Genomic DNA, 26,042 nt, shown 5'->3' on the forward strand with positions numbered 1-26,042 from the left:
AGAAACAAGAGGAGGGGAGGAACCAAAGAGGAACTAGAGGATCCAAAAAAACAGCACACCTGCAGAAGTGTGCAATTCTAAGACTGCTGACTTAGGACCTCCCCCCTCAGGACTCTAGGGAACAAACACCCCCTGGAGGCCTCCCCCCAGATAGCCTGACCTGTTCATATGCTATGACATAAATGTTAACAATTACACAAAATGTGCTTTCAAAATGTTCAATTAGAATAGCATGAGATTACCCATGGCAAAATGTGTAGAATTGTAAGAAGTTAGCCGTTGGCTCAGACCTTGTTCGCGAAACTGTGGTACGCCACTGTGCCTGGAGGCCTCCCCCCAGATAGCCTGACCTGTTCATATGCTATGACATAAATGTTAACAATTACACAAAATGTGCTTTCAAAATGTTCAATTAGAATAGCATGAGATTACCCATGGCAAAATGTGTAGAATTGTAAGAAGTTAGCCGTTGGCTCAGACCTTGTTCGCGAAACTGTGGTACGCCACTGTTCCAATCCCTCCACATCCTTTCCTTACTATTACACACATTACAAATGATTACCTCTAGTAGTTTATCACCTTTCATCCCTCTGTGCTCCCTGGCGCCAAATAGATTTTTGATCGTGTTCATCAATTAATGGATGAATGGCCCATCTGTGGTGTCAGAGCTGTGAATGCAGGTCCTCGGAGCTTCCTCAATTACAGAAAAAAGAGCGGCGAGGCTGCAGTGTTGTAAGCGAAGCTTTTGCAAATGCTAATGTTCATGTCAAACGTGTGGAGACACAGGAAGGCCTCACAGGAATACTAAACAGGGGTGACCCTACCTCGCCTACCAAACCTACTACAGCCTGCCCATGGTTTGCCTCCCCTCAATGTGTCATTATCACATCAGAATTCTCTCGCAAACCGCGAGCCATTGAATTCTGATAAACTACGATACTTACACCCTCCTTAATAGCAGCATGTAATCTCCAGATCAGGAGCCATTGAATTCTAATATAGTGTACATCGCTCTCTCAGAGCAGGATAGCTGCAGAGTGCTGTCAAATTCATATAGAGGTTAGTGGTGGAGAAAATTGTTCTTTCCAAATGCAAGTGATTTTTTCTTGCCTTTGACAATGTCCTATTGATTGGTACAAATGATGGTCAAAAAGAAAACCTTTTTAAACCATTACATGCCGTTCACCCTCAGGAAACAACCGTTAAGATGTTTTGCCATTTGTTTTGCTTCCACAGTGACAAGGGGAACCATGGCAACCATGGCATGTCAACATGGGAGTTGCTACACTCCTGCTGCAGTAAATTAGGAGAATTGCAGATTTAAGAAAGAGTGTGAACCACCACAATGGCTGCGTTTACCCAGACAGACCCAATTCTGATATTATTTCCACTAATTGGTCTTTTGACCAATCCCATCAGATATTTTCACATCAGATCTTTTTCAGAGCTAATCTCATTGGTCAAAATACCAATTAGTGGGGGGAAAAAAATCAGAATTGGGCTACCTGTGTGAACGCAGCAATATTGGTGTTAATAAATCAACATATTGGTTTTAGCCAGACATCAATTAAAGATCTTCAGCTAATGAGGCTAATGTAATGAGCACAATAGTGTTTAGATTTTCTTTATCCCGTTAAAAGTCCAATTTAAGTACATACACACACATCAATGCTCTATGCCTTTTATTAAACATTGCTTTAAATCTTCCATATAAATCTAAAGATCTGTAAAGTAAGCAAAATTCTACCCGATCAACAGATTCACAAAATATGAACATAAAGTACTGTATGAATCTTATATGGTAAACTAAATGTATCCCCACAAAAGGGTGAGGCAAAAAAGGTACAGTACAAGCATTACAAGAAACAAAGGCATTTAGTATAAAACGATACACAACAGTTAAGTTCTTCCTAAGGTTAGTGTTTAATTGAGTTTAGTATTATTTTATTCACATCCTGAGAGGGAGGGATAACGCTCCTTCCTCTGTCTACTTGGCCCTAGTACTGAACCACACTGAACACCAACCCTTACCTAACACTGGCCACCTCTGTTAATCTCCAACAGAACAGTGTTGACGTTAGAAACCAGAAAAAGAAGGAAATGAGAGAAAGAGTGTTGTTTGGTCCTTACCCACACAGTAGCACAATTCCTTCATCCTATAGATTTCAGCCATGTACTGTAACAGTCACTTCTAGTGCAATGTAATCCTGCCTCCTGTAATCCTGTAATCCTGCAATCCTGCCTCCTGCAATCCTGCCTCCTGCAATCCTGCCTCCTGCAATCCTGCTCCACTGCTGCAGTCCACCATTACCTCACCGTTAAATGACATCATTCAGATGACTACTTTAACAGAGGGAGGGATTTATTTTTGATTGTGTCACCACTTGGACTGGCTGATGAAAGAAAGGGGGAGAAGTCCTACATAAACGTTATTTTAAATCAGGGATTCCCAACCTTTTACCCCCAGGGACCCCTTTTTCACATTTGAAAAATGTCCCACCCCTCTCCCCGTTTTCTATTTATTATTATTTATAGAGATATTTAATATAGACTACACCACCAGCTTGATTTTGTTTCATTTGAGGGACCAAGGAAAATGTTGTTGTTTTGAAGCTAATTTCCTGCAATTCTATGTAGTTTAAGAAGACTCGTGACATCTTTTAGATGGGCTATTTAATAATAATGGATAAGGAAAATAAAGTCTAGACCTGATTTCCTCAAATGTTATTCCGCTATCAAATAAATATGTTTTATTATGATCATTTTAAGATGCTTTCATTTAATTATAGATATTCTCTTTTACAGAAAGTGAATAGATCAATTGATAGTGACAGAGCCACACATTGTATAAGATTACTTCCCAAGCAGTCCAATTTCTTTGACTCATCGACTTTAGAAGGTCGTAGCTAAGCTTCTGAATGTCAGAGACAAACCAAAGATAGTCCCGTGTGCATCCGAGTTGAGTCTTCCTCAGGCAATTAACAGCATGTTTCTAGCCTAAAGCATTGCAGATCTAGGTTGGGAACCCCTGTTTTAAATGATGATATTATGATAGAAGAGAATAGACAGATCAGGACTACTCCGACAGTCCTCCTTATGTACTATTTACAAATAAGGATTTCTACATCCTTAACTTAAAGTGGAATAATAACATCATAGAATACAACTTAAGAGCCAGGAGGAAATGCTCTTTAGGGAATTTTTGAGTCTGTTTCGACCCCCACCCCTTTCAAATGGACCCACACTAGCTGAGTTTGTACTGTAGAAAGACAGTGGGGGGTGGTGAGTGTTGAACTTCCAGTGATCCGGTTCTGTTTCAGAGAAACACACAGAGTCACACAGAGTCAGCAGGAGGAGCTGCATTATGAGCCCTACACCTGGGTCCTGTAGAGCGGACCTGAACTATAAAGTGCCTCTGCTGTATAAGACTGGGTTGGCTGCCTGCTGCCGTCCACACTGTCCTCCGTTCCAGGGGAGGAGGGCTGAGGGGGATACACGGTGACCCCACCCCCTCACCCAGTGGTCAGGTTTGAGTCGGGGGGTTCCAGGCTCTCAGCGATGTCCTCCAACTCATCCAGCAGCTCTGAGAAGGAGGGTCTCCGAAACGCATCCATCTGAACCACAGAACAAGAGGACAACATGAGTCCATCTGAACCACAGAACAAGAGGACAACATGAGTCCATCTGAACCACAGAACAAGAGGACAACACGAGTCCATCTGAACCACAGAACAAGAGGACAACATGAGTCCATCTGAACCACAGAACAAGAGGACAACACGAGTCCATCTGAACCACAGAACAAGAGGACAACACGAGTCCATCTGAACCACCGGACAACATGAGTGATATTCTACAGTAGATGGCAAATACACGTCTTTCTTACACTCTCGTAGTTGAGGCAAACTCTATGACCAGGATTAATACGAAGCATGTTATAGTGGTGTTAAAGCGCTACGCACTGAAATACAGACAATGAGAGATCGCATTCATAATAAACGCTGCAGATTTTGGCTCAAACCTTAATTACCTTTAAAAGCACACCTAAAAAAAGAGCTGTGTTTTTCGGTCAATGCCCTTCGTAATGAATCCCGGCTTAAGTCTCTCATTTTCTGAGACATGCTCTCACATTCACTCTCTAACATTGTCTCTCAGCCTCTCTCTGTTTCTCCCTCACACTCCCTCCCTCCAGTCCACACTCACCAGACAGCAGTTGGCTGACAGCTCCAGGATGCGTCGTGGACAACCTTGGACCATCTCACTGAAGGCCTCAACGTCTAGACCATAGTCCTGCAGTGATAACAAACCCTGTGTCAACTGCATTGTACACCATGTACGGGCCCATAGAGTATCAATAAGGAGTAACAGGTTAGAGAGCTGGATCAGATAACCAATGTACGTCATGGAAAACAAGGACAGTCTTGAGATCCCCACTATTGTATACAGGCTACAGTTTTGATCATCAGGGACTACTGATGAATTCGCAGAACACATACTGTATAGATAGGATAGCAGTGTGACTAACTGACCCTGCGGTCCTCCCACTTCTAATGACAAATGTCACAAATAAATAAAAATTTAAGTGAAACCTCAACGAGCACATTAAAGTCTCTCTCTGCTCCCTGTCTCTGACCTTGTCTAGGATCACCCCGGGGACGACAGACAGGGACATTAGATGACTCATTTCACCATCATCTACATGCAAATGTCACTAATGGCCTAATAACTAAGAGAGCTATCAAGTAACAAGACTGCTAATTGCCAAATTATGTTGCAGGATCACATTCAATATAATGTCTGAGTTGTGGGGAAATACATGTAATTAACTCAATAGCTCAGTTGTGGTATAATTTCCACGTGTGTAGTGTCAGTCTAAATCTAGCCATCTATGGTTCTTTGGTTTTGATACGTGTGTGTGTGCGTTTTTTGTTTAACTATCCTTGTGGGTACATGAAGTCCTCATAAGGAGAGTAAAACAAGGAACATTTGGACAAGTTGGGACATTTTTCCAGGGCCCCCTAGGCTTAGGGGTTAGGGTTACAATTGGGGTCAGGGTTAAAATTAAGGTTAGGGGTTACGGTTAGGAGTTAGGGTTGGGTATAGTTTTGAGGTTAAGGTTGGACTTAGGGTTATGGGTTAGGTTAGATTTAGTGTTAGGGAAAATAGGATTTTGGATAGGAATCAATTATTTGGTCCCCACAAGAGGGGGGGGGGGGGGGGGGGGGTGTGTGTGTGTGTGTGTGTGTGTGTGTGTGTGTGTGTGTGTGTGTGTGTGTGTGTGTGTTAATTTACCCGTGTTCTGGGAAGGATCTCGGGATCTGCTGAGATCCGGCCCAAAATCTCACACAGCATGATGCCAAAAGAGAAAACATCCACCTGGAGGAAGAAGTTATGTTTTTTATTTAACTTGGCAAGTCAGTTAAGAACCAATTCTTATTTTCAATGACGGCCTAGGAACAGTGGGTTAACTGCCTGTTCAGGGGCAGAACGACAGATGTGTACCTTGTCAGCTCAGGGGTTTGAACTTGCAACCTTCCGGTTACTAGTCCAACACTCTAACCACTAGGCTACCCTGCCGCCCCATGTTATTGACTTATCATTTAGTGAAAACCATGAAATAAAATACCAGTTATTTCTATATCAGGGTGTAAAACTGTCAGCGTCCCAAATGGCATCCTGTTCCCTTTTTAGTGCACTGCTTTCAACCAGGGCCCATAGACATCTGGTCGAAAGCAGTGCACTCAATAGGGAATAGGGTGCCATTTGGGATGCAGGGGATGCAGAACGTGTGTGTAGGCTGCCTACCTTGCGGTCGTAGGGTTCCCCTCTGAGCATCTCGGGTGCCATCCAGAAGGCAGAACCCACCAGAGACATCTTCCTCTCTGGGTCATTAGCTGGCAGCTCCACCATTACCTCCCTGGCCAGACCAAAATCTGTCACAACCGCCTCCCTGCCCCGAGACGTCTCCCGTATCAGACAGTTCTGCACACACACAATGTTCAGACAATGTTAGATAACAGTTCTGCACACACACACACACCATTCAGGCAACGTTAGACAACTCTGCACACACACACACAACGTTCAGAATATTACTCACATTAAAAGCACTGGTCACTGCTATCAAATCTTTTCAAATGTACGATACAGTAGACATCAAAATGTATTCATAAATGTACAGTAGATATTCAGAGCTGAGATTCACTAGAAAGGCAATAACTGAAGTTATACTGTCACACTGCAGTGCAACATGTTGACCACAAGAGGCCAGTGTGACACTTCTACATCCACACAACACAGTCATTTTAACCTCCATTCTATCTGCTTTTGAGCCTGAGGTAGCAACCTAATTCCATAGACTATACATTCACATGTTTCTACATGATATGAAACACCTCTTGATTCACTGTTTGAATACTGACTTATGAATTATCACTGTGCTGGAGGTCAAACGCAGTGGGGTAAAGTACTTAGGTAAAAATACTTCAATCGTTTTTGGGGGTATCTGTTCTTTACTTGATTATTTATATTTTTGACAACTTTAACTTTACTACAATCCTAAAGGAAATATTTTACTTTTTACTCCCTGACACCCAAAAGAACTCGTTACATTTTGAATGCTTAGCAGGACAAGCAAATGGTCCAATTCACACACTTGTCAAGAGAACATCACTGGTCATCCCTACTGCCTCTGATCTGGTGGACTCACTAAACAGAGAACATCACTGGTCATCCCTACTGCCTCTGATCTGGCGGACTCACTAAACACACATGCTTCATTTGTAAATGATGTCTGAGTGTTGGAGATAGCCCCTGGCTATACGTAAACTTAAAAACAAGAAAATGGTGACGTCTGGTTTGCTTAATAAAAGGAATTTTAAATGATTTATACTTTTACTTTTGACATAAGTATATTTCAAACCAAATACTTTTACTTTTGACATAAGTATATTTAAAACCAAATACTTTTACTTTTGACATAAGTATATTTAAAACCAAATACTTTTACTTTTGACATAAGTATATTTAAAACCAAATACTTTTACTCAAGTAACATTTTGGTGGGTGACTTACTGGAGTCATTTTCTATGTAGGTATCTTTACTCAAGTATGACAATTGGGTACTTTTCCCACCTCTGGTCAAACCACATAATTCTCACATGGACAAAGAGGCACAGCGACGGCGAAACATCAAAAACAATCATAACATTGGATGTGACTGTGAAAACACACTTCAGATTCGTTCCTCTGTCATTTACTGAGCTGACTATTGCTCCTGCATTAGGACAAACGGTACCCATCTGAAACCAGCTGGTTTAGCAGGCTGCCTCATAATCCAGTCTGAAACATTCCTTCAACAACCATCCTCTCTGAACAGTGAATTATTGAGATGTAACATGGGGGCTGCTGTGGCCATTTTGTTGGCCCAATACTATTGATGGCAGAGGAGTCTCTCTAGGCAGATGGGTTGCCTCCCACAATGTACCAATGCTCCAGCTTCCACTCAATAGAAGTTCCGGTGTTAGTTGGGACAGAGAGGACAAGTTGGAAATGGGACGTGAGTCACCGATGATGTCACTACTGTATCCGTTTGTTACCCTAGCTAAATAGGAGTACAATTCCCACCCACATTTTAAGCCTCACCTACCCAAACTTTGGATTTGTTGGGAGAGTTGTCTGTTTGAAGAGTACCCTTCTCAGAACAATTGTTTTTCCCCTTTCAAAATGTCCAAGAGAATCCGACATCCTAGGTCTGGGTTTCCGAGACTAATGACAGATCGGAACAGTAAGTTGACCAATTGGTCAGTGACAGTGATTAAGACAGTATGGGTATCTAGACCTATGGGCCAGTGGTTTAGACAGTATGGGTATCTAGACCTATGGGCCAGTGATTTAGACAGTATGGGTATCTAGACCTATGGGCCAGTGGTTTAGACATTATGGGTATCTAGACCTATGGGCCAGTGGTTTAGACAGTATGGGTATCTAGACCTATGGGCCAGTGATTTAGACAGTATGTGTATCTAGACCTATGGGCCAGTGGTTTAGACATTATGGGTATCTAGACCTATGGGCCAGTGGTTTAGACATTATGGGTATCTAGACCTATGGGCCAGTGATTTAAACAGTATGGGTATCTAGACCTATGGGTCAGTGGTTTAGACATTATGGGTATCTAGACCTATGGGCCAGTGATTTAGACAGTATGGGTATCTAGACCTATGGGCCAGTGGTTTAGACATTATGGGTATCTAGACCTATGGTTTAGACAGTATGGGTATCTAGACCTATGATTTAGACATTATGGGTATCTAGACCTATGGGCCAGTGATTTAGACAGTATGGGTATCTAGACCTATGGGCCAGTGATTTAGACAGTATGGGTATCTAGACCTATGGGCCAGTGGTTTAGACATTATGGGTATCTAGACCTATGGTTTAGACAGTATGGGTATCTAGACCTATGATTTAGACATTATGGGTATCTAGACCTATGGGCCAGTGATTTAGACAGTATGGGTATCTAGACCTATGGGCCAGTGATTTAGACAGTATGGGTATCTAGACCTATGGGCCAGTGGTTTAGACATTATGGGTATCTAGACCTATGGTTTAGACAGTATGGGTATCTAGACCTATGATTTAGACATTATGGGTATCTAGACCTATGGGCCAGTGATTTAGACAGTATGGGTATCTAGACCTATGGGCCAGTGGTTTAGACAGTATGGGTATCTAGACCTATGGGCCAGTGGTTTAGACAGTATGGGTATCTAGACCTATGGGCCAGTGGTTTAGACAGTATGGGTATCTAGACCTATGGGCCAGTGATTTAGACAGTATGGGTATCTAGACCTATGGGCCAGTGGTTTAGACATTATGGGTATCTAGACCTATGGGCCAGTGGTTTAGACAGTATGGGTATCTAGAACTATGGGCCAGTGATTTAGACAGTATGGGTATCTAGACCTATGGGCCAGCGGTTAGACAGAGAGTATCGGTGTAATTTAAAACAGAATTCAGCCTATATCGCTATAACCTCTCTATCCCTGGTGCTGCTGGGGAGACACAACTGGTTCTAGTAAGAGCACGCAGGGCGTTTCCTGCCACACCATGGGCCTGTAATGACAGAGCAATGGGGCAATGGGAGAATCACACCCACCACAACCCATAATCTCATCACTGATGTGGTTTGCTACCAAAGAGAAGAGTTTGGACTGGGATGGATAGATCATGAGAAAGGGAGATGTGAGTGTGTGCTTGTATATAAACAAACCCCTTGCATAATGTTCACAGAGGATTATCCAGGAAGTGGAAACGCTCAACCTCAGCCCCCTCTTACTTGTTTTCTAGAATAGGGTCCTGTCCAGGGGGTGTACTTGTACATTATACTGCCTCACACTATAGAAACATGAGATAGGACAGAAGCCTTATGGGCTGTTCTGGTTTGGACTAGGCTCATTTACTGTACATTGACATTCCTGTTAATGTGGGGTTTTGTTTCAGTTATGGACCTTCCCAGAATCTGTCCCTGCTATTAAGACCTTCTCAAAGGCTGCATCCCAAATGGCACTCTATTACCTAAACAATTCACTACTTTTTAGGGAATATAGGTGCTATTTGGGATGCAGCCTTTGAGAAGGTCTTAATAGCAGGGACAGATTCTGGGAAGGTCCATAACTGAAACAAAACCCCACATTGACAGGAACACCTCCCCTACAGTGAAATTCAGTCAGTAGTTCGTGATATCTGAGGCAGGATCCCTGTAATCTGCCTATGCTGGAAAAAACAAGCTTTGGCATAACTAAACCGGCAAGAATAAGAGGTAACACTGTTTCAAAGACGACTTAAAGTTGTACAGTGGGACTAATACAGGCTATGAAGAATGCCAACCCTGCAGCTTAGCATCTGTGTTATATACAGTGACAGGTTCAGTTTGGCTAAAGCTAGTACAGGTAGAGTAGGCACTAGGTTACGTCCTTATTATGCGTGTTAGGATATAGTACAGGTAGAGTAGGCACTAGGTTAGGTCCTTATTATGTGTGTTAGGATATAGTACAGGTACAGTAGGCACTAGGTTAGGTTCTTATTATGTGTGTTAGGATATAGTACAGGTAGAGTAGGCACTAGGTTAGGTCCTTATTATGCGTGTTAGGATATAGTACAGGTAGAGTAGGCACTAGGTTAGGTCCTTATTATGTGTGTTAGGATATAGTACAGGTAGAGTAGGCACTAGGTTAGGTCCTTATTATGTGTGTTAGGATATAGTACAGGTAGAGTAGGCACTAGGTTAGGTCCTTATTATGTGTGTTAGGATATAGTACAGGTACAGTAGGCACTAGGTTAGGTCCTTATTATGCGTGTTAGGATATAGTACAGGTACAGTAGGCACTAGGTTAGGTTCTTATTATGTGTGTTAGGATATAGTAGAGGTACAGTAGGCACTAGGTTAGGTCCTTATTATGTGTGTTAGGATATAGTACAGGTACAGTAGGCACTAGGTTAGGTCCATATTATGTGTGTTAGGATATAGTGCAGGTAGAGTGGATGTCTATCTACGTCAGGGTTTTTCAACTGGCGGCCCAAGGTGATTTTACATGCCCCCCCCCCCCAAGTTCTCTGAGCAAAAAAAAAAGTATAAAATGGTTTGTTAGACATAAAAGAAAGACTGTAAAAACAACAGAAAATCAGCTCCAATTGATTTTTATTCAGGAAATCTGTTCCAGAGTATTCCTGTGCATAATAGAGAGATATGTGATCGTATACAAATGTATGGAAGGTTTGAAATGATTACGTTTTAGTCAAATATTTAATCTGTTTGGGCTTCTTGCAGTCAATTTGCAATCTACAAATTATTGGTAATTATGTTCCGGTCCCCTGACCATCCGCTCCAGAAAAAAGTGAGCAGAGGCTGAATCAAGTTGATGATCTCTGATTTACGTGCTTGAGAAAATAGTCGGCTGACCCTAGTTATCTGATTTACAGATCAAGAAATAACCAGAAACATATACTGTACTTGTCCTTAATACCTTCAATCAACTACCCACTCACGTCTGGATACATGGAAAAAGATTAATGTCAAATGAAAGTCATGTGCGTTTTTTAAATTAAAAGCCCAGATTGCATTAGTAGTGTACTTTGCTCTGGCACCACTGTAGTCATCTGTCCAGACAAGACCCTGGCCTGGCAGTGTGTGTGTGTGTGTGTGTGTGTGTATACCTTGGAGTTGAGGTCTCTGTGGTAGATGTTCTTGTAGTGCAGGTAGGTCATGCCTCTGCTGATGTCACAGGCCAGATCCACCTTCTCCCTCCAACACAGAGACACGTCCTCCTGGGCCAGGAGGTCCTCCAGACAGCCCCCACTCACATACTGACAACACAGAGAGGGGGTGCAATTAGTACCATAGAGATCCTATATTCATGTCTATGGAGATGGATCCTATATTCCGTACATAGATATCCTATTTCCATGGTTAAACACATACTTAGCAATATATTCCCTTCAACAACTGTGACTACTGCCAGATGCACAAATACAGAGGGAAAGTACCATAGAGAATCTACATGTGTCTATAGAGATGGGTTATACCATAGAGATAATCCTTTCTATGGGTTTTGCACAGGGATACCAATCTCTTGATTCTATGGTGAGATACACAGATACTGAGAGGAAAATGTTGGTGTCCTAGTTGATTAAGGACACTTACCTCCAGTATTGGGTACAGCTTTTCTTCTCGCACACAGATTCCAAGATACCTGTGAGGATAATAATAGGTTGTATTACTATCACAGTGTTACTTTTTTTGTTGCAACTCCTACACATCTTCCTCTAAATACAAGCATTTGTCATATATGTTGGAAAGGGACTGACCTGACAATGTTGGGGTGTGAGAGCTTCTGCAGTAGACTGATCTCTCGTACGATGCTGTCCTGGTCCACGTCGTTCTTATAGATCTTGACCACCATCACTTTCCTCGTTGTGCTGTGCGACACCTAGACAACAAAGGGCGTTATATATTTACAGAGTGGTTGTTGCTCAGCTTTGATTGACAACAGTTGGACGATCTCACTATTGTGTATTTGGACAAGTTGTAAACAGGGCTGGATCTCTATGAACTAGATCCAGGGTAACAAAACAAACAATGCAGTTTCTTGCATACCAACACAAGATGAAAATGTGCTGAGACTAGAGCAACAATCTTAGCAGTCTTGATCTCTTCCTGAGGTGAGTTAACTACATCCTATTGTCTCTGTGAGGCCAGACTGGTTCCGTGGTACGCTACGTTCCCTCCACAGTAGCATTCTCTGGCTGTGTCCCAAATGGCAACCTATTCCCTATGTAGTACACTACTTTTGACCAGGGCCCATATGTCAAAAGAAGTGCCCTACATAGGGAGCCATTTGTAAGACAGCCTGGCACAGGTTCCTGAACCATCACACTGGCTGACTGACTGCACACCTGTAATCACCCTCCTTTCAGGACTTTATATCGCCATCTCTGATCTGTATCTGAGCGTCTGGGAGTTCCATCTCAACACAAACACGCACGGTGGCCCTGCATGATGGCTCTGCTACAGAGCTATTGACCTGACATTACCTCCAAGAACTACTAGGACTGCCAGTGTTCAGTCATTAGCATTTTAATGTTGTTCATTTGACTCCACAGACAGTACCTCACATCTAGACAGTATTAAGAGAACATAAGCTGGGTTCCGATGTCTCGTGGGCATGTGAATGCAGAGAAGGACATGACTGCAGTGTAATTACTTGGGCATGTTGTGGCTGCTGCTCTGAGGAGTGCTTCAGGGATCAGCCAAGGCATCATGTTTTCAGTTAACACCCGAGTTGGTAGTACACAAAATGTAGGTTGCTCTTTGGTTGGGACTATAATTTATGTATTGGCTTCTGTGAAATATGTCGTAATACACTTATCAGGATGTATGCCACATACAGCATGATGGCATTTTGAACACTTTCGTTACTGAAACAAACATGAAATATGGGAAGTAAATCATAGGTAAGGGGTGTAGAAAGTCAGTTATTTTTTGTTCTCTCTTTCACACACACACACACATCGATGTATTCACAAGCACACACACATTTATTTTCAGCCATGTACAAATTGGACTGTTCATACCTTGTACACCTTGGAGAAGAAGCCACTCCCAATCAGCTCGGCACTGAAGTCTTCCCAGAATTCCAGTTTGCGGACAGCGGTGCGAAGCTTCTGCCAGCGGTCCACCTGGCAGTAGGTGTCTGCTACCTCTCCGAGCAGCGTGGGGCTGCTGGGTTCAGGGGTCACCTCCAACTCACACCTCATCCTGGACAGCTCGTCTAGAGAAGCACAGGGTCAGACACTCAGTCTCACTCACTATCTCTATCCCAGTGTTAAAGCCATCAGAGGAACTAGAATTATCACAATGCTCTCCTTCAATCCAGAAATATCGGCGGCGAACACTCAAAACTATACTGTGCAGCCATGATTGGGCCTTGGAGGCAACAGGCAGACCCACCTGGCAGCCAAGCCCATCCACTGGGGAGCTAGGCCCAGCCAATCAGAATGAGTTTCTCCACAAAAGGGCTGTAGATAATCAGATGTTCTTGCAGGTGAAGAAGCCAGATGTGGAGGTGTGGTTGGTTGTGAGGCCAGTTGGACCTACTGCCAAATTCTCTAAAACAATGTTGTAGGCAGTTTATGGTAGAGAAATTAACATTAAATTATCTGGAAACAGCTCTGGTCTACATATTATTTAACTAGGCAAGTCAGTTAAGAACAAATTATTATTTTACAATGACGGCCTACCCCGGCCAAACCCTCCCCTAATCCGGACGACGCTGGACCAATTGTGCTCCGCCCTATGGGCATTCCTGCAGTCAGCATGCCAATTGCACACTCCCTCAAAACTTGAGATACATGTGGCATTGTGTTGTGTGACAAAACTGCACATTTGAAAGTGGCCATTTATTTTCCCCTAACAAGGTGCACCTGTGTAATGATCATGCTGTATATTCAGCTTGTTGATATGCCACACCTGTCAGGTAGATTATCCTGGCAAAGGAGGAAATGCTCACCAACATGGATGTAAAGAAATATGAGCATTTTTTTTGAGAAATAAGATTTGTGCGCGTATGGAATATTTCATAGATTTTTATTTCAGCTCATGAAACATGAGACCAACACTTTACATGCGTTTATATTTTTGTTTAGTGTCATAAAAATGAGAAAAAAAGAAGATGGAAAGGAAATGTTTTTGATCTTGAAATAAAATGGGGGCGATTTGAAAGGGAAATATACTCATTTAAAATGCAAATGAAACAGATTCTGAGGAAAGGGAAATATACTCATTTAAAATGCAAATGAAACAGATTCTGAGGAAAAGGAAATCATTTTGATGAGATGAAAGACATTGTGAGATGAAACCATCATTTGCACTCAAATATATTTTTAATGCATGCAATTAATTGCAAATAACTTAGCAATTTCCTTCTAAGTATTTAATGGGGAATTATTTGATAAATTCCTCGGCTGTATTTTATTTACTGTAACTAAGTACTGATGTTGGCATCTTTGACCTGTTTAACTGCCAGTATTAAATGTCTACCAGTGTTGAATGTGATGGTTAAAAGGTTGGCGCCACACTGAGCCGAGGGAACACTGATAATGTCTCTCTTCCTCCCAGCATCTCTGCCTGGTGTTTACAGTACATTTGGTACCAGATTAAAATATAAAAGGGGCCCGTCTCTGCTAGACATCTTCTCTGCTTCTGTGCGGGAGGTATATCGCTGTTGCAACTTGTATTAAACTGAAATTATTATGATTGACTATATCCATGACTGCTCTTCTCTTTTGTTCACCTGAAAATCCCCTTTACAAAAGTCATTCTTTACTTGCCCAGCATAACTGTGACAGGTTTACAAACCCATTTGGAGACGCACAATCGCGGTTTAGATTCATTATTCTTTGCTTATGCGGTGTGTAGCCTAAAACTATAAATACATACTGTACATAGGCAGAGGTCTATGACACCATCACAACAGCATATGTCATTGTTCCTTTCAGCTCCAAGGCAGAAAACAATTATACCGGGCTGAGGCCTTGGCTACTGAATCTAACACCTGCTCAAGGCCAAACAACCTCCTGTTTTGTTGTCTGTTCACACAGATTCCATCACACAAGCTTCTCATAGGTTCTGCAAATGGTGCTTGGTTGAAAAGAGTTCTGCTAAATATTTTCATCATGATGACCAGATAGGTATGCATGAGAATACTTTAGTGGGAGAGCAAACATTGCCATAATAAATAATATCACAATCTAGTGCAACAGAAGCATGAAAAGTCCATTAACTAGGAAGAAGTCACGTGAAACTAGATTCTTCAGTGTTCACAAATCCACTAAGGTCAGCTTAGCGCACATGTACACAAAAGTATTACTGGAATTTTTGTTCTGAAAGTTTTCTATTCGCAAGAACAGTCATCCAGGCAGGATACTTTCTGTTTTGTTGGGAACGATGATGGGTGATTTAAAACAGGCAGGAACAGTGCATAGTTCAAGTGATTGATTGAAGATGTCTGTGAATACAGGAGACGGCTGGTCAGCACAGTGCTTTAGTGTGGCTGAGGAGACCCGGTCTGGGCCTGCAGCTTTCCTACAGTCCTGTTTCTTCAAGATTTCTGTAGTTCTGTCATTGAGCTCTTCTTGTTTATTAATGTTTTGTATTATGTTTTGTGTCGAACCAAGGAAGATAAAAAAAAATTCTTTATAGAGACTGACTCCCTGCGCTGGGATGAGAAGGGGTGGGGCGATGGGAATAGAAGTGGGTAGTCTGGGTAGGAGTGGGGGAGGAGGGGGAAGGGTGGGGAGGAGGTAGATGGGATTGGGGGGCAGGATGGCATGGGGGGGGGGATTACATGCTGACTACACCGGCCACGCCGTGTGCCATCGCCCGCAGATTAATTTTGTCCATACACAACCAGACGCGATGATAACATGCAGGTTAATTTCGTCCATACACACCAGGTTAAAATACCAAAATCAACTGAACCAACTATATTAATTTGGGGGCATGTCGAAACACACATGAAACATTCATGGATATTTAGCGATCTAGCTGTTGCTAGCTAGGTTGCCCTGGGAGATGAACATTGGTGTTGCTAGCTAGGTTGTCCTGGGAGATAAACATTGGTGTTGCTAGCTAGGTTGTCCTGGGAGATAAACATTGGTGTTGCTAGCTAGGTTGTCCTGGGAGATAAACATTGGTGTTGCTAGCTAGGTTGTCCTGGGAGATAAACATTGGTGTTGCTAGCTAGGTTGTCCTGGTAGATGAACATTGGTGTTGCTAGCTAGGTTGTCCTGGGAGATGAACATTGGTGTTGCTAGCTAGGTTGTCCTGGGAGATGAACATTGGTGTTGCTAGCTAGGTTGTCCTGGGAGATGAACATTGGTGTTGCTAGCTAGGTTGTCCTGGGAGATAAACATTGGTGTTGCTAGCTAGGTTGTCCTGGGAGATAAACATTGGTGTTGCTAGCTAGGTTGTCCTGGGAGATGAACATTGGTGTTGCTAGCTAGGTTGCCCTGGGAGATGAACATTGGTGTTGCTAGCTAGGTTGTCCTGGGAGATAAACATTGGGTTGTTATTTTACCTGACATGCATCCTCTTTTTAGCTTTTTCTTTGTTGAACTTTGACCTGAAATCATACAAAATCTTTAATTGATCTCACCTGGTTTGTCTTTCAATCATCCATGTGGGTTTGTATCTTCCTGATATTCAATAAGAAGGGGACTTGCAGCACATGAAGAACCAAGTTCTATTTTAGAGCTTGGCTATGCAGGTCCGCGTTTGTGAAATGTTGGTGAAATGACTGAATAACGTGTCATTTGCACATGCACTAAATGTGGTCGGTGGGGTTTACATGTTAGAGTGGAGATTAGACAGAGACAGCGAACCCAGGGGACCTCTGACCAGGCACCAGGCCAAACACAGGTCATATAAAAGTCATATACAGGCCCCTGTATCACACCTCCCTGCCATGTACGCACACAGGCCACTGGCTCCAGGACAAGGCTTCTAAAACAGGGGCTTCCTCAGAGTCTTTCAAGCACAGTAAGGTCATAAACAATGCAATACTCCAAGGAATGTCATAAATACACAAAAATACAGTAAGTCATGGTAATGTTATGACTTTGCCAAGAGGACTGTTATCTGAAACACAATGCCATACAATATATCTGGGCAGACAAGCGCATGTTGATTAGCCCTAAACTCAACTGTGTCTTTGTTTTCAAAGTACAGTTGTTTTCTCTCTGTCTCTCTCTCTCGACAAATAGCAAAAGTCAGTTTTAACATGAGTGATCTAGTTGGGTGGTCGATTGGGTTACACTCACATGCAAACACACAGCCTTTACCCTGGAGTGTGTAACGTAGAGTGGTGAGATCATGAGGGCCACATGAGCTCAACGTCCAGCCCTGGGCCAATGTGAAGTTGTAAGTGTGTTGGTGTGGGTATAGATATGGTTTACTAGTGGCTCCTAGTAAACCATAAATAACTTGTTGACTATCCTATAGGTTATAATTATGTTTAAATTGTCAAAATATTTGTGTACTTCTCTTATGACTTTACAAATGTACAGCACCAGTCAAAAGTTTGTACACACCTACTAATTCAAGGGTTTTTCTTTATTTTTACTGTTTTAAACATTGTAGAATAATAGCAAAGACATTGAAACATATGGAATCATATAGTAACAAAAAAAAGTGTTAAACAAATCAAAATATACATGTATTTTATATTCCTCCAAGTAGCCACCCTTTGCCTTGATGACAGCTTTGCACACTCTTGGCATTCTCTCTACCAGCTTCACTTGGAATGCTTTTCCAACAGTCTTGAAGGAGTTCCCACATATGCTGAGCACTTGTTGGCTGCTTTTCCTTTATGTCCTGAATACAAATGGTTATGTTTGGGGCAAATCCAACACAACGTGGCCAAAGGAAAATCTGGATCTACTTTCTACCAGACACGGGGAGATGAATTCCCCTTTAACCTTTTAGCTGGATAATAACCTAAAACACAAGGCCAAATCTACACTGGAGTTGCTTACCAGTTACAGTTTTGACTTAAATCTGCTTGAAAATCTATAGCAAGACCTGAAAATGGTTGTTTAGCAATGATCAAAAACCAATGTGACAAAGCGTGAAGAATTTTCAAAAGAAGAATGGGCAGATTTTGCACAATCCAGGTGTAGAAAGCTCTTAGAGACTTAAACAGAAAGACTCACAGCTGTAATCGCTGCCAAAAGGTGACTCAGGGGTGTGAATACTTATGTAAATTAGATATTTCTGCATTTCATTGTCTGAAAAAAGTCTGGAAAACATGTTTTCACTTTGTCATTGTGGGGTATTGTGTGTGTGTGTGTGTGTGTGTGTGTGTGTGATATATATATATATATATATATATATATATATATATATATATATATATATATATATATATATATATATATATATATATATATATAATCCATTTTGAATTCAGGCTGTAACACAACACAATGTGGATTAAGTCAAGGTGTATGAATACTTTCTGAAGGCACTGTATTTATTTGACCAGGCAGGTCAATAGAAACACAATTATTTTAAATGTATTTACAAAGGCCTGGAAATTGAATCACGAATCAAATTGATGGAAATAAATCATGAAAGAGATGGAGAACAAAGAGTAAGTGTGTGTGTGCAAGTGTGTGTGTGCGTGCGTGTGTGTTACGTACCGTATGACCAATGTGTACAAGACAGATATTATTTCATCAACAACAGCTTAACACGTCAGTGTGGATGACAGACTGTTACATCACCCCAACATTAAAAAGCCATCGCTGCACAATCCTCAGCCATCTATGACGTGGGGGACTGCCAGTAAAGGCCTTCTTTCTCTTTATCCATCCAACCATATTTATAGCAAATAAATAAACCAACCATTTACAGCGCTAGCTCCAGCCAATCTTTCCTAGGTGGTCCTAGCAGCCACACTCTGTAGTCTGCACAGCCATCAGTCCAGTGAGTCTATCACTCTAACCCTTGGCTCTCCCTGCAACCCTGGGCCTCCAGACACATCCGCTCACACAATCTACACTATGTATTCAAAAGTTTGTCATATTTCTGCCCTGCTAGAGTTGCCCCAGTCAGTGCTGTAAGTGTTGTTATTGTGCAGTGGAAACGTCTAGAAGAAACAATGTCTCAGCCGCAAAGTGGTAGGCCACACAAGCGCACAGAACGGGACCGGCAAGTGCTGAAGGCCGTAGTGAGAGAAAAATTGTCTGTCCTCGATTGCAATACTCACTACCGAGTTCCAAACTGCCTCTGGAAACAACGTCAGTATAAGAACTGTTAGCCAGGGCCTTCAAGAAATAGGTTTCCATGGCCGAGCAGCCACGCACAAGCCTAAGATCATCGTGCGCAATGCCAAGCATTGGCTGGGGTGGTGTAAAGCTTGCCACCACTGGACTCTGGAGCAGTGGAACATGTTCTCTGGAGAAATGAATCACGATTCACCATCCGGCAGTATGTGGACTAATTTAGGTTTGGCGGATGCCAAGAGAACGGCTACCTGCCCCAATGCATAGTGCAAACTGTAAAGTTTGGTGGAGGAGGCATAATGGTCTGGGGCTGTTTTTCATGGTTCGGGCTAGGCACCTTAGTTCCAGTGAAGGGAAATCTTAACACTACGGAATACAAAGACATTCCAGATGATTCTGTGCTTCCAACTTTGTTTTAACAGTTTTGGGAAGGCCCTTTCCTCTTTCAGCATTAAAACACCCCCGTCCACAAAGCGAGGTCCATACAGAAATGGTTTGGCAAGATCGGTGTGGAGTAACTTGACTGGCCTGCACAGGGCCCTGACCTTAACCCCATCGAACACCTTTGGGATGAATTGGAACACCGACTGCGAGCCAGGCCTAATGGCCGTACATCAGTGGCCGACCTAACTAATGCTCTTGTGGCTGAATGGAAGCAAGTCCCCACAGAAATATTCCAACATCTAGTGGAAAGCCTTCCCAGAAGAGTGAAGCCTGTTATAGCAGCAAAGGGGGGCAACTCCATTTTAATGCCCATGATTTTGGAATGAGATATTTGACGAGCAGGAGTCCACATACCTTTTGTCATGCAGTGTACTGGTACAAAGCTCACCACAATGGACAAATGATTGACAATGTTATAACAGACAAACAACCGGGGTTGGGGGGCTGCACAAATAATCTGTGTTTGGTAACCTCCCCTATCGCAGCTACCGGGCACTGATTACAAAATCCAGCTGACGTAAACAAGGCATAATGTTGTATACAGACAACTTACAGTAGAGCTAAAGCCTTTCTATAGGCCCATATGGGATTCATCATCAGCCCATTTAGGTCCCAGAAGGGATTATTAAGGGATTTACATAGAGAGACGGATCTGAAATCCCTTGACCTTATACTTCCTGTCTCATCTCACTAAAGATCAAATCCAGCTTTCTCTCTCAGATTTGTGAAAAGATTTTGCTTCTACTCATTTCTGCATAGACTCCCCTTTGATCTATTCCATTCCAACATGAGACTTTCAGCACTATGGAATATACAGTTGGGTCCAAAACTATTGATACCATTCATAAAGATGAGCAAAAATTACTGTACAAAATAAATAATTAAAATACTAAGCTATATTGTATTATAACATTTTGGGGAAATTATATTATTTTTCTCTAATACAATTGCTCAGAGAAAGAGCATGTAATTATTTTTGGTCCCAAAAAAAGGTATGGGTCAAAATGATTGACACCCGTTTTCAATACTTTAATACCTCACCTCGCAAGGATAACAGCAATGAGCCTTTTTCTAAAATGCTTTATGAGTTGGAGAACACGTTGGGAGGGATCTTAGACCATTCCTCCAATCAGAATCCTTCCAGATCCTTGATATCCTTTGTCTGCGCTTACGGACTGCGCTCTTCAATTCAAACCACAAGTTTTCAAATGGGTTTCAAGTCTGGAGACTGAGATGAACATTGCAAACTGTTGATTCTATGGCCAATTAACAATTTCTTTGTGGATTTTGATGTGTGCTTGGGGTTATTGTCTTGCTGGAAGAAGCACTTGCAACCACGTTTCAGCCTCCTGACAGAGAACAAGGTTTTTGGCAAAAATGTGCTGGTACTGGGTTGGTTCATGATGTCATTAACCTTAACAAGGGCTCCAGGACCAGTGGAAGCAAAACAGCCCCATAACATCAAAGATCCACCACCATATTTTACAGTAAGCATGGGATTCTTTTCTGCTGCTGTATGTGGACAAAGAAATCTGTTTTCATTCCACTGTATATGCAACCATGGTGTACAGTACAGTTATCAACAGAGAGATAGTCAAATCAACACAAACAGGCAATTACCTGATAGGTCAAATATTAACTTTCTGCTTCACAAACTAGAACATTGCTCTTCACATGACACTGCATGAGCTATCACCTATTGTGCATGACGCACACACACACACACACACACACACACACACACACACACACACACGTCATATTTTTTCCTTTTACGATGGAGTCATTGTTTTCAACACTCCTGAAACCTGCTTGGCTGGTCCCCTACCAATGCATTTTTATTTTAGGACTGAGAAGATTTTGAACTTGATGTTTCACATTGTGACAGATCAAAATGAGAAAGCATTTTGCCAGAGTTCTGCTTCCCCCTCACATTCTCTCCCACTAAAACTCTCAAAGCTTTCAGGAGAGTGGGCAGAAAGGCCTTCCTCATACCAAGGCTCTCTGTGTGTGTGTGTGTGTGTGTGTGTATGTGCAGATTCATGAGAACTAGCTGAGTATGTGTGGGCTAACCTGCCTTCCTGAACACTATGCCTTGCATGTATGAGGGTGTATTCTGAGTGGTCCTCTGGAGCATTACGCAAACTCTGTCATTCTTTGACTGACTGTGTAGTTTACAAGGGGAAATTAATGTTTGAGACTAAAATGTCTGAGTATACGAGCTACTGGAAAGAGAATGTGGCTGTGCTAGTGTGAGTACGGTATGTACTTTGTATCATTATGGATAGACAGTGAGAGACAGAGAGGCAATCATGGAACAAGCTGGGTCAAACATGTCAGGACATGTGAAGGGCTGCCCACCACTAAACAATCACAGCGCCACTCAGCCCTCACACACAAATGGACAGCAGTTGATTTCATAACACTTGTTCTGAGAGGGCCAGAGAGGAGGCGGGGGAATCAAAAAGAACAAGGCCTGCCTTGTGTGGGTGATGTGATGAGCACAAAAATATAAAAATAAACCTGATCAACAACAATCTTACACTGGCCAGCATCACAGACCGGCTCAGAAGCAATGCATTATTTCACACACAATATACAAGTGTCACTCTCATATGCAATACAGTTAGTGTAAAATCCTTATGGGCAATGCAACAAACAAAATATCAGGATGAATAGTGACGAAATTGAGCTTTTACAAATGGGCCGGCCATCCGTGGATAATGATTCATTTATGGTCCTTGTGACATGATGCTGCATGGATAGCTGGCAGGGTTGGGACTTGTGTTGATGGTAAGTGGATCGGCTTCTGGCCTGCCTGGGCTTTGCCTTGATGTGCTGGATCAATAATTCAGTGTAGTGGAACCCTAGAGCTGTGGTTGGCTAACTGCTCCCTCCCTCTCTCTCTGTCCTCAGCCCCTGTGACACGGCTCTCTGCTCCCTCTCCCTCTGTCCTCAGCCCCTGTGACACGGCTCTCTGCTCCCTCTCTCTCTGTCCTCAGCCCCTGTGACACGGCTCTCTGCTCCCTCTCTCTCTGTCCTCAGCCCCTGTGACACGGCTCTCTGCTCCCTCTCTCTCTGTCCTCAGCCCCTGTGACACGGCTCTCTGCTCCCTCTCTCTCTCTCCTCAGCCCCTGTGACACAGCTCTCTGCTCCCTCTCTCTCTGTCCTCAGCCCCTGTGACACGGCTCTCTGCTCCCTCTCTCTCTGTCCTCAGCCCCTGTGACATGGCTCTCTGCTCCCTCTCTCTCTGTCCTCAGCCCCTGTGACACGGCTCTCTGCTCTCTCTGTCCTCAGCCCATGTGACGCAGCTCTCTGCTCCCTCTCTCTCTGTCCTCAGCCCCTGTGACACGGCTCTCTGCTCCCTCTGTCCTCAGCCCCTGTGACACAGCTCTCTGCTCCCTCTCTCTCTGTCCTCAGCCCCTGTGACACGGCTCTCTGCTCCCTCTGTCCTCAGCCCGTGACACAGCTCTCTGCTCCCTCTCTCTCTGTCCTCAGCCCCTGTGACACAGCTCTCTGCTCCCTCTCTCTCTGTCCTCAGCCCCTGTGACACGGCTCTCTGCTCCCTCTCTCTCTGTCCTCAGCCCCTGTGACACAGCTCTCTGCTCCCTCTCTCTCTGTCCTCAGCCCCTGTGACACAGCTCTCTGCTCCCTCTCTCTCTGTCCTCAGCCCCTGTGACACAGCTCTCTGCTCCCTCTCTCTCTGTCCTCAGCCCCTGTGACACAGCTCTCTGCTCCCTCTCCCTCTGTCCTCAGCCCCTGTGACACGGCTCTCTGCTCCCTCTGTCCTCAGCCCCTGTGACACGGCTCTCTGCTCCCTCTCTCTCTGTCCTCAGCCCCTGTGACACGGCTCTCTGCTCCCTCTGTCCTCAGCCCCTGTGACACGGCTCTCTGCTCCCTCTCGCTCTGTCCTCAGCCCCTGTGACACGGCTCTCTGCTCCCTCTCTCTCTGTCCTCAGCCCCTGTGACACGGCTCTCTGCTCCCTCTCTCTCTCTGTCCTCAGCCCCTGTGACACAGCTCTCTGGCCTCAGCCTCTATGACACAGCTCTCTCAGGTTACTTCCTGTTACCTAAGATGGTTTGTCTCCCGGGGTCACGACCTGCTGCTTCCATAAAGTGTATGTCGGCCTGTGTGTGCATTTTGGGAGAGTGTGTATGTATGTGTGTGCGTTCGCATGTGGTATAAACTGCTGGAATGATTTTATTTAAGGAAACCACCCAGGCTAAGTTGAAGGTTCAACATGCAAAACATTGACATCAGGGTGTGGGACTGTGCTGTAGATATTTTCCCTGTGAACGGCAGTTCTTTGAAGGCTTTCAACTTTGTAAACAGTTGACTGAGTTGGCTGTAAAATCACCAGTCACATGCACACAGTCTCGATAACAAATACCCAATGATCTCTCATTATCTGTCTATCAGTGCTCACAGTTTTCCACAGGGAAGCCTAAAGCCACGAAGACCCACTGCTAGTCACAGTCTGTCCTGTCCAGGTAGAGGGGTTAGTCTTCTTAATGCTACATCATTTAGGCACTCCTTCAGATCTATAGGGGCTTGCTCTGGGCAAGTTATTAAATCAATGCATTAAACTACTTTTTTTGTGGCTAAATCCATTTAAATTCAATCACTTTTTTGACAGCACCCCTTTTGATTGGAACAAAACCTTCCACACATATTTGCCCGTTGTAGAAGTGCTACGAAAGTGACTTTTTGGACCTGAATGCCAAACATTCAAGAGATAAAAGCGCTCAAAGTTTACACCTTTTGCATACTCCACCATAGCACGAGACAACCATGTCTTCATCACTGGAAAAGATAAACCTTTGAGATTGATATTATTTTAAAGCTTACAAAACAGGTTTGTCAAACCTTTTATAGTTTCTTGAAAAGAAAACATGAATGCCGAATAATCTAAAAACAGGTCAACTCTGATTCTGCGGTAGCTAAGACCCTATTTCACATCATCTTTTTGTGTTGTGCCCACCATCGGTTGAGACACCACATGAACTCAGGGTGGGTGTCATGTTGTTTAAAACAAAAGGGATTCTGTCAAAACGAGATTGTTTAAAACAGGGTAAATCCATTTGAATTCAAAGAGATATTATTACCTTGTTAAAACTAAGTTCAAAGTTTAAACTTACTCATGACTAAAGAGTATTGGGCAGGGTGTTCTTAGCTCCTAATGACATGGTCATTATATTTGACATGAGAGACGTAGTGTATTTTATTCCTTTAAAATCACCCATTGTCCTTCCCCCGGTCACATTTCCTTGAGTAAGTGACAAATGTATTATTAAAGTCAGACTCAGAGAATCAATCAGAGGTCGGTGACTGAGGTCTGGTAGCTTAATAACTGGATCAGCGTTCTGATAAACACACAACCAACCAGAGACCGATCAAATCAAATCAAATTGTATTGGTCACATACACATACTTAGCAGATGTTATTGTGGGTGTAGCGAAACGCATTACTATCCAGCTCCTGCATTGGTTGGAGTGAAAAGATGGTGAATGGTTCAGATTGGCCTAGAGATCTGTATGGCTCTGGTTCAGAATGGGTATCTGGGGCCCACCAGTCTCCAGTAGTGCCAAAGCAGCCAGTACCAGGCTACCAGGCCAGGTGCCTGAATACAGAACAATATGATGTTCAAAAGGTTCAACTAATCCTCACAGCCCTGTCACATTCCACAGCCCTGCCCAGGAAAACTACCTAACTACAGCTGGAGCACAGTCTGCTACTGGTGGTGAACTCTCTACTGTACCACTGGTACCCTGTACCACTGTGTCTCCTAGCTGGCACACCGTCAGAGACCCACAGAAACTCCAATCCAAAAGATAGGATATTTCTGGGTTCCACACCAACTAAACAAACTATGGGTATGAAAACTGTTTACTGGGTATTAACTTTTTCCCTGACCAGAACTATGCACAATGTGGCAGCTTCGTGTGGGATTCAGTTTGTTTTCAGTTCAATTGTGTAGCCAGGCTTTTAAAGTAGATGCTTTTCAAGTAAACATGCAGACAGTTGTGCTAATGACTTTTTTATGAAGGGTTAACCTGGACCAGAAGAGAAACTGGGGACACAGGAAGGATTTAACTGAGGACAGAGGAAGGATCTACCTCGCCTGTGTGTCATCACAAACAATCCAGGATGTGACCAGGTGTGTCTAAAGGAAATCCAGACATTTCCAGAGCACTTGACCGTACTACGATAGCAAAACCTCGGAGGAAATGACTGCATTCCGAGGCCTTG

General features: G+C 43.2%; 1 protein-coding gene across 2 annotated transcripts in view; it reads right to left on the minus strand.

The window, feature by feature from the left end:
* LOC139408597 (dual specificity testis-specific protein kinase 2-like) overlaps window positions 1-26,042 on the minus strand; it is a 38,528-nt gene that overhangs the window by 6,808 nt on the left and 5,678 nt on the right. The window contains exons 2-9 of one of the 2 annotated variants that reach the window (XM_071152666.1): window positions 13,138-13,334; window positions 11,872-11,993; window positions 11,708-11,756; window positions 11,221-11,370; window positions 5,806-5,982; window positions 5,293-5,376; window positions 4,204-4,290; window positions 1,666-3,614 (exon numbers count right to left, since the gene is read on the minus strand). In XM_071152666.1, coding sequence (XP_071008767.1) covers window positions 3,513-3,614; window positions 4,204-4,290; window positions 5,293-5,376; window positions 5,806-5,982; window positions 11,221-11,370; window positions 11,708-11,756; window positions 11,872-11,993; window positions 13,138-13,334 — 968 coding nt within the window. In that variant the 3' untranslated portion in view covers window positions 1,666-3,512. Of the gene's footprint in view, window positions 1-1,665; window positions 3,615-4,203; window positions 4,291-5,292; window positions 5,377-5,805; window positions 5,983-11,220; window positions 11,371-11,707; window positions 11,757-11,871; window positions 11,994-13,137; window positions 13,335-26,042 lie in introns of those variants that run through there. The other variant, XM_071152667.1, reaches the window with a different exon arrangement.

The sequence above is a fragment of the Oncorhynchus clarkii genome, chromosome 5, assembly GCF_045791955.1.
Source record: "Oncorhynchus clarkii lewisi isolate Uvic-CL-2024 chromosome 5, UVic_Ocla_1.0, whole genome shotgun sequence".
Lineage (NCBI taxonomy): Eukaryota > Metazoa > Chordata > Actinopteri > Salmoniformes > Salmonidae > Oncorhynchus > Oncorhynchus clarkii.